Source organism: Podarcis muralis, chromosome 13 (assembly GCF_964188315.1).
Source record: "Podarcis muralis chromosome 13, rPodMur119.hap1.1, whole genome shotgun sequence".
Classification (NCBI taxonomy): domain Eukaryota; kingdom Metazoa; phylum Chordata; class Lepidosauria; order Squamata; family Lacertidae; genus Podarcis; species Podarcis muralis.
The window spans coordinates 13,947,808-13,957,031 of NC_135667.1; the positions used below are offsets into that span (position 1 = coordinate 13,947,808).

The 9,224-nt window shown below is 49.0% G+C and overlaps 1 protein-coding gene across 2 annotated transcripts; it reads left to right on the plus strand.

Moving 5' to 3' along the window:
• The first annotated feature begins 255 nt into the window (after window positions 1-255).
• APEX1 (apurinic/apyrimidinic endodeoxyribonuclease 1) lies at window positions 256-8,255 on the plus strand. 2 transcript variants are annotated; one of them, XM_028701928.2, is made up of 5 exons: window positions 256-410; window positions 1,387-1,534; window positions 3,282-3,463; window positions 5,771-5,963; window positions 6,871-8,255. In XM_028701928.2, the coding sequence occupies exons 2-5, from the start codon at window positions 1,471-1,473 to the stop codon at window positions 7,383-7,385; spliced, it is 954 nt and encodes a 317-aa protein (XP_028557761.1). In that variant the 5' UTR covers window positions 256-410; window positions 1,387-1,470; the 3' UTR covers window positions 7,386-8,255. The 2 variants fall into 2 exon arrangements, with proteins under 2 accessions (XP_028557761.1, XP_077773085.1); XM_077916959.1 differs by lacking the exon at window positions 256-410 and adding an exon at window positions 688-718.
• The last annotated feature ends 969 nt before the right edge of the window (window positions 8,256-9,224 follow it).

A 9,224-nucleotide genomic window follows, 5' to 3' on the forward strand; every position in this document is an offset into this window, starting at 1 on the left:
TATTTTATTTAGCGTTGGCCGGCCCCACCACAGTTCAACTGAGAACCTCAGGTGTTGGTATAACTCCAGTAAAACTTGTGACTCCCCTTTGGGGCGGAGGCTGCCCGGAGAGAGTCCAGCTACGTCATTAGCCACCGAACTTCTTCTACTCCCTCTCCACGTGACACCCTCTATGATTCTTTAACCCCTTCATGCCACTACTGTCCATACCCTTTCCTCCATCAAAACCAAGGCAATCTCCCCTCTCGCTTTCAGACAGCCCCGCCCTCTCAGGCCCTTTTCAGCAGCCTGTGTCACGTGATACAAATCCACTCCACGTGCTGCTCTCCCGGGCTCTCCATTCTCCTGGCGCGCGTGCGAGCTCTGCAATCTCCGCCTTTGTCTCTGGGGAGCGGAGGGATCCTGGTGCGGTAAGAACAGGAGGAGAAATAATTGGAAATAATAATTATTTTATTAATTGTATGATTTATACAGAAGCGAAGGGGGAAGCCGGTCTTCTGTCTTTGCAGAGGGAGGGTGTATTGATAAGGTAGTTTCTCCTCCCCGCTTCTTGTTCCCTCTTCTCCCTGGAAGGCCTTTAAAGGTGCCCTTAAAAGTTGTGCGGCAGGTGAAATCTCAGCTGGTGCAGATTTCATTATAGTTGCATGGCGGGGGGGGGGGAACCTGCATAGCAGGTAAAAATCCAGTTGGTGCAGAATTCATCGTGGTTGCATGACAGGTAAAAATCGAATTGGTTCAGGCCCCCATTATTGCAACTTGCTAAGACTTGAATTGGCTAGAAGCTTGATCCAGTCTAGTGTCTATGCCTCCTCATATATTTCTGTGCTCTGGGCAACTGTAGGACAGATTGGTGACGTCTTCTCAGGGCACTGTCATTTGATCTGGGGGAATTATCATAATTGGCTAAGAATGAGCAGATATTTGTGGAGCAAAAAGACACTTTGCTGGGTGAAAAGTCGCCCATGCAGTGTTTTCAGGGTGGCATTATTAGGGGACTAATTATTATTAATAAATTATTATTATTATTATTATTATTATTATTATTATTATTATTAATGATAATAATAATAATGATAATTAGGGGATTAGTCTTAAGAAGAGCCTGCCGGATCAGGCCAAAGGCCCATCCAGTATCCTGTTCCCATAGTATCCAGCCAGAGGCGTATGGGAAGCCCACAAACAAGACTTGAATGCCAACAGCACTCTCTCCTCACTTGTGATTTCCAGCAAATGGTATTCAGAGGCAGAACACAGCCATCGCATCTTTATCCTCCGTGAATTTGCCTAATCTTTTAAAGCCACCAAAGTCAATGGGGCTTATGGCACTGAAGGTGCCTATTTGGAGGACATTTGGGAGTGTTTACCATAATAATCCTTCCTCCCCAGGGAACAACGTTGCTGTTCAATAGCCTGCTTTGGGCAAGGTTGCGCTGCCAGCTGCCTAGGGTAGGATCCAGCTGGGCACCTAAGATGCCAAAACGGGGCAAGAAGAAGGAAGGTGAAGCCCTTCCTGAGGAGAAGGAGACAGTGGCAGGTCAGTGTCTTCAGTCTTGGCAATAAAGATGGATTTGAATGTGGACGGGGCTTATATGACACTTGAGATAGATATTTTTAGGACTCACCCTGTTCTTGTGGCTTTAATTTGTTATATATATATATATATATATATATATATATATATATATATATATATATATAATGCTGTAACCTGCTTTGGTACTATTTTTGTGAGGGATGGATAAGAAATTAAATTGTTATTTTTATTATTATTACTACTACTAAGAATAATCTTTCAGATATTTTGTGTGTTGTAGTCTTTCTCTCAAACCTGCTACAAGGTGGGGAATTGAGTGAACTTGGAGGGCTGGATCCAGAACTAACCCAAACTCTGTGAGACATTTTTGATAGGTGGGTGGATTTCCTGATGGCATCAGGTGATTGACAGTTGCAAGCCTCAAAGAGCAGGCAGGCTTACCTTCGATTTTAGTGCTGTGGGCCCATCTTTCAATGAGATGTCACTACAGTGGTACCTCGGGTTACATACGCTTCAGGTTACACACTCCGCTAACCCAGAAATAGTGCTTCAGGTTAAGAACTTTGTTTCAGGATAAGAACAGAAATCGGGCTCCGGCGGCGCGGCAGCAGCAGGAGGCCCCATTAGCTAAAGTGGTGCTTCAGGTTAAGAACAGTTTCAGGTTAAGAACGGACCTCCGGAGCGAATTAAGTACTTAACCCGAGGTACCACTGTATCTTTCATTATAACTAGCCTTCCCCACAGTGTTACTGCGAATATAAAATATTGGGATGGGGAGAAAGAGAACTTTGTACACTGCCTTGAACTCTGTGAAGGAAATGTATTAATGAAGCAAGTAATCTATTTTATTATTTATAAATGTAATAAATATTGCATGCCCAGCGGGTTTTATACTGCTTCGTAGGTGAGTAGGAATTTGAATCCTGGTCGCCTAGGTCCTAGCTCAACCCTCTAACCAACACATTATCTCGTAATCCTACGTTGCTAACCCTGGAGTTACGTAAAACTGCTTCTCTGGAGGAGGTGTTCCTCTGCCCCAGTCTTGGTTCCTGTGTGGCATCTTTATATGTGTGTTTGCTTGTTTGTGTGAATGAATGAATGACACACCTGCTTGGATCCAGTCTTGCAAATAAATCCACAGAACTAACCAGCCTGCCTCCCCGCCCAATCCACTAGGCTACATGCCTACACTGACAATATTCATATATGGACAAAAGAGAAAAAGAAAATCTGATGCTTATAAACCACCACTATCTAGTTGCTAGGGACACGGGTGGTGCTGGGGTTAAACCACAGAGGCTAGGACTTGCTGATCAGAAGGTCGGCGGTTCGAATTCCCACGACGGGGTGAGCTCCCGTTGCTCGGTCCCTGCTCCTGCCAACCTAGCAGTTCGAAAGGACGTCAAAGTGCAAGTAGATAAATAGGTACCACTCCAGAGGGAAGGTAAATGGCGTTTCCGTGCGCTGCTCTGGTTCACCAGAAGTGGCTTAGTCATGCTGGCCACATGACCTGTACACCGGCTCCCGTGGCCAATAAAGCGAGATGAGCGCCGCAACCCCAGAGTCAGCCACGACTGGACCTAATGGTCAGGGGTCCCTTTACCTTTACCTAGTTGCTTGGAGGAAAATGTTTGCTAGATGAAATCAGGCAAGTAGGTCTTTGCAAACCTTACATGGAACCCCAATGTTTCTTGTGACTGATGGAAAAGCGAATTGTTTCTTACTGTTCACTCTTTATTCTTGCCAGAACCAGAGCCTAAGAAGGCTAAGAAAGGTGGGGCGAAAGCTGAGAAGGAGGCCGATGGTCCAATCCTGTACCAAGACCCCCCTGACAAACTCACCTCTCCCAGTGGCAAGAAATACACCTTGAAGGTCACCTCCTGGAATGTTGACGGGATCCGAGCCTGGTTTAAGAAGAAGGGGCTGGAGGTAAGGCATAAGAATAGGCTCAGCCGGTAGAGGCTGACCCCTGAGGGGGAATGTGGGGGGCACTGCCCAGCTAACCCCAGCCTGCCCTCAGCCCCATCTGCCTGCCTTCCTGCTTGCATCCTGTTCTCCCAGCTTCTTCCACTCCATCTCAAGTCTTGCCCCCTGGAGACAAAATGAGAATTGAGTTGGCCAGGCCTCTCCTTGACTGGCCGTTCCCCTGCTTTATGGGCTCCCTGCCTTCCACCCTCCCAGAATATGACCTGGGATCCATATATCCCATGACTGTTCATAGATCTTGCCCTCCCACCTCCATGAATTTTCAAAGAGGCCGTCGTCGCCACATCTCGTGGCCTGTGAATTCCACAGATTGGTTCTGGGTTCAATGAAGGAGTCCTTCTGTTTGCGTGTCCTGGATTTGATGCCAGTTAATTTATTCGGGTGACTCCTCCTGAATGCAAGTAATGGTGTGGGATGTAGATTTTTCCCCTCCCATGTGCTTGACTTCTCTCTCTGTACTTTATTTTGAGCATAATTTTGTAAAAATCTTGAGTCTCTTTAGCGATTTCCCCCACCCCAATATCTAAAGTAGAAAAAGCCTCACATGGTGTAGTTCAGGAGTGGGGAACTTGTGGTCCTTCAGTTGTTGCTGGACTCCAAATCCCATCAGCCCCAGCCAGCATGGTATGATGGGAATTGGAGTCCCAGACCTGGAGGGCCACAGTTGAGCTACGCTGGAGGAAAGCCTCTGCCTGGCAGTTTGTGTCCTTCCCTGCTTCCCTTCCACCTTCGTTACAGCCGTTTCCCCTGAGTTGCGCTTCACCATGGATACCCATCGGGTTAAATGTTTCCTTGGATATGATGTAGCCCCTCAAGGGAAAGTTGCATTCCCACCCTTTCATGGAGAAGCAATTAGGAGCCAGTGGTATGGCAACCAGACGTCCTTCTGGGTAAACTGGGGAATCCCCCTGGGACTGCAGGAAGCAAAAGCAACTGAGCCTGTGAAGGCCAACAACCAGGGCAATCTATTTGTAGCCTACCTTTCCTCTGCTTCCGAGGGAAGAGTTGAGCCACAGTGAGGCCTTCTCTATCACAGGCCGATAGACTGGGACTAAAGCAACCTTTTGCTCTTCCCCTCCCAGAACAGACTTCTCAGTAGCGATGTAGGAGTGCAAGTGAGGGCTGCAACAAAATGTTGCTGTGCGGAATGCTCCCATTCTGGGTGCCAGCCAGCCATGCCCTGTTGCAGGGTGCTCCATTCAGTTCTCACATCTGGCTTTGTCATCTACCCAGCCACCCCCCTCAAATACTCATCATTCCTTTGCATGCTCAGACTTAATTGGACTAGGTTTTTTGTTTTTGTTTTATAGGGATGTTCTTACACTTTTGCTCAGCTAGAGATTATTTGCAAATATTGGGGATCCCCAGATATTGCTTGATGCCCCTCTCGTTTCTGTGCGGTGCTGTTTTGGTACACGAGCCAAGGAATTTGGGAATTGTGATGGCTATTGGTATGTGTCCGTTGTACTCCATATTGTCAGTGATGACTGGCAGTGGTTTTCTGGGTTTCAGACGTGGGTCTTCTGCCAGCCATTCTTCGAGATGTTGGGGAAGCACGTTGAAGACAGCATATAAGTGAATAAATACACTTTCTTCCCCGTTTTATCATCACAGCACCGCTGTGAGGGAGTTTTGCCTGAGACGGAGCAATTAGTCCACAATCAGCAAGCTTCGTATCTGGGTGGGGATTTGAACCCAAGTCTCTCTGGTCCTAGAGTTGACCCTATTACTACTACAGTTGTACCTTGGTTGACTTGAACGTTTTGGCTCCCGAACGCCGCAAACCCGGAAGTGAGTGTTCAGTTTGCAAACGTTCTTTGGAATCCGAAGATCCAACGCAGCTTCTGTAGCTTCTGATTGGCTGCAATAAGCCGCATCTTGGTTTCCAAATGTTTTGAAAGTCCAGCGGGACTTCCGGAATGGATTCTGTTTGACTTCCGAGATAGGACTGTACTACTACACCACATTAAAGCTCAGCCGGTAGAGCATGAGGCTCTTAATGTCACGGTCGTGGGTTCGAGCCCCACACTGGGCAAAAGATTCCTGCATTGCAGGGGGTTGGACTAGATGACCCTCATAGTCCCTTCCAACTCTACAGTTCTATGACTCTAGGAATCCCTTCAGTACGTAGCTAGTTTCATCAGCAAACTAACCCAGTCCCCTCTCAGTCTGCTCCCCACCCTGCTAAATCCCGTTTTTCTTTTTTGTGAGAAGATGGGAGACCTGACCTAAAGCCATCTCTCCCCACAGTGGGTGTGTGAGGAGAAGCCGGACATACTCTGCCTCCAAGAGACAAAATGTGCGGAAAAACAGCTGCCGGCCGAGATCCGGGATCTGGCTGACTATCCCCACAAGTACTGGGCCTGCTCTGACGACAAGGAAGGCTACAGTGGGGTGGCCCTCCTCTCCAAGGCCAAGCCTGTCGATGTCACCTATGGTATCGGTAAGGACTTCTGAAACCCCATGACTAACTGGAGGTGGGGACTCTCTACCCTGGGGGCTGAATGTGGCCCTCCAGGCCCTTTGTCCGGCCCTCACAACTCTCACCAGGTCTTGCCTCTCTTGTCTGGCCCTGTCTTCACACCTGAAGTGTTTTTATGTGTCCTTGAACTCTGATGGCTTTCGCTTGTCCAGATGGAGGATAGAGAGGAACATGTGTAGAAACTGTGTGAACGTAAAGTTTGTATGAGTTACTTCACCCACTTTCCCCTCTGGCCTCCCCCACCACCAGAATGTGGCCCCTGGAAAGTTGTCCAGACAGAAATGCGGCCCAAGGGCTAATAAAGGCCCTTTACCCCTAAACTACACTGTCCTCTGCCGCAAATCTATTCTGTTTTGTCTGCAAGTCCTATGTTTCTTTTGCTTTTGAACAGCGCCCTTGTTTATCTTATAGCTAGCATGGACAATGCTCAAGGATCATGGGCACTGTAGTCCAAAACATCAGGATTTTTACAATTTTCGCTGTAAATCAGTTTGGGACAATTGGTCGACTGTCGGGTCTCTCATAGTCCCTGGCAAGGTGCTTTGAAAAGAGCTCTGTAGACAAAAGAAAAAGGTCACCTGGCGACAGCTGGCGTGGCATAATGGTTAGAGTGTTGGGCTATGACCTGGGAGACCAGGGTTCGAATCCCCACTCTGCCTTGTAGCTCGCTAGGTGACCTTGGGCCAGCCTCCGTCTCTCCGCTGGTGTACGTAAGTGTAAGAAAAGGGGTATATAAATAAAAACAAACATTGTGACTCAAACTCGGCCTGCAAGGCCTGGGGGAGACCTAGGTTTCCCACCAGATCTAGTTGTCCATTCTGCTACTCCTGTAACCGGTGTCCGTTTCCATTCTCTGCCCCCCTTGCAGGCGAGGAGGAGCATGACAAGGAAGGCCGGGTGATCACGGCTGAGTTCCCCTCCTATTTCCTGGTGACGGCCTACGTCCCCAATGCAGGCCGGGGCCTGGTGCGACTGGAGTACCGCCAGCGCTGGGACGTGGCCTTCCGCTCCTACCTGCAAGGCCTGGCCGCCCGCAAGCCCCTCGTCCTCTGCGGGGACCTCAACGTGGCCCACCAGGAGATCGACCTGAAGAACCCCAAGGGCAACAAGAAGAACGCCGGCTTCACCCCCGAGGAGCGGGAGGGTTTTGGCAAGCTGCTGGAGGCCGGCTTTGCCGACACGTTCCGCCACCTCTACCCCGACACCCCCTACGCCTACACCTTCTGGACCTACATGATGAACGCCCGGGCCAAGAACGTGGGCTGGCGGCTCGACTACTTTGTGGTCTCCAAAGACCTGCTGGAGAACGTCTGCGACAGCAAGATCCGATCCACGGCCTTGGGGAGCGACCACTGCCCCATCACCCTGTACCTGGCTGTGTGATGGAGAGTCAAGGGGATGGAGGGCGGTTACTAACATGGGTCCTCTGATAATTGCAGCTTGAGCCGAGAGGTGGATAGAGAGACCCAGCCCTAGAAAGTCCTGCTTGTGGGATTTGAGATCATGTTCTTTCAGTATGCCAGGGGTCGCCAACATGGTGCCATCCAGATGTCTTGCTCTTGGGAAGTGCAATCCACAACATCTAGAGAGCATTATGGTGGCAAACTCTGGCCTATGTTCATGCCCACTCTTCTCTAGTGGGGGCTTCAAATTTCTTTGTTCACAGCAAGGTATCTGCACTGGGTTGCCTGCTCCTGATCGGGGAGACTGCCTCTTTTGCAATTCCGCCTCTCCCCCAAGGATGGTTTTGGGCTTGTGAAATGGTGCAGTGCGCTGGGGGAATCCAGTGCTGCAGAAGTTCATGCACCCTTTCCCTCCCCCCCCTCCCCCTGCAAGTCAGCAGGGTACCGTTTTCCACTCTAGAGCAGATGGGAGGGAAGAGGCGGGAGATGCAGGATAAGCCATATGGTGTCTTTCTGACTCAGGGCTGTTAAATGTGAGGTTGGTATCGCCAGTTCAGCAGCTGGCAACCCTTGTGTGATGTGGTTCTCGAAAGTGGAAGTTTCTCTGGTATTTAGGAAAAGCTGGAGTTTTCTCTCCGTCAACCTAACACTGTTTTCCATCTCCTTTGGCCTCTAACTGTCCATCCTCCCTCCCTTATTTTTCTACCTAGCAGCTACCTGTTTTCTCCTTACAAAAGGCTGCCCCCCTCCTCTAGGCAGCAATGGTCCTCCGAGACAAAAGATTTAACTCTTCTGGAAAAAGTGTATTAAACTTTCCTTTATATATATATATAAAATGTGAATTTCTACAGCTGTCCTGGTTCTTTTTGCGGCATCATTCTCAAGGCTGGAGGGGCAGCAGAGGCGAATGGGCACTGCCACACCAACCCTCAGCCTGCCTTCCCACTTCCAGCCAAGGGGTCACCTGACCTGTCAGTCTTCTCTGCTTTACGTCTCTGTTACCCCTTGTGTCAATAGGGGAGAGGATGGGGACATTGGGACAGGCTCCACCTAGTGTTTGGCTCCACCCTCCGTTCCAATGGGCTTCAGCCACTACGGTTGGAGTCTTGAGTGATGGTCTTCCTCCCTGCACCCTGCTAATGACTATTTACTTCATTTTTATCCTGTCCATCTTCCAGAGTCACAGGAATTACTTTCCCCTTCTGTTGGATCCTCCAAGAAACCTGTGAGGGAGACCTCTGGCAATGACTGACTCATGGTCATCCAATGACTATCAAACTCAAATGAATATTTAAATGCAGCTCTCCCTAACACAAGGGTAGCCAACGTGGCACCCTCAGTTCAGATATTCTTGGACCACATCTCCCTTGACCTTTGGCCATGCTGACTGGGTCTCATGGGAGTTGCAGTGGACAGTGGAGGGTCCCACATTGGCTACCCCCGTAATAGTCTCAGTCTGACAGCAACTCTGGCTCTAGATTACTATTTACCAAGTCACCTTTTTTCTCTGCATGCATACAGCCTATTGCAGCTGAATTCGTTGATTTTCCATGCTATATACTGCTTTTCAGGTAAGCAACACCAAGTAGTTTGCAGAAATCAATTTTTAAAAAAGCTTATCTAAACACATTGGAGGGTTGGCAGGGTGGCAACACAAGACCGGGGGCCTTTGCAGTTAATAAAATGCCACATTTCTTCCCAAATCACACTGCCAGCAAGCCGTCTGTTGAGGTGATGTAGCAGCCCTGTAGGCTTGGAATGGAATCCCCATGAGGCATGATTAAAGGGGAAATTTGGATGACTACGGGGCAATTCAGGC

Bases quoted from the DNA above. Each gene is read 5' to 3' on its own strand.
- APEX1 (XM_028701928.2), top strand. From the start codon at position 1,471: ATGCCAAAACGGGGCAAGAAGAAGGAAGGTGAAGCCCTTCCTGAGGAG. The intron at 1,535-3,281 runs GTCAGTGTCTTC...TATTCTTGCCAG, and splicing joins GGAGAAGGAGACAGTGGCAG to AACCAGAGCCTAAGAAGGCT. The intron at 3,464-5,770 runs GTAAGGCATAAG...CTCTCCCCACAG, and splicing joins TTAAGAAGAAGGGGCTGGAG to TGGGTGTGTGAGGAGAAGCC.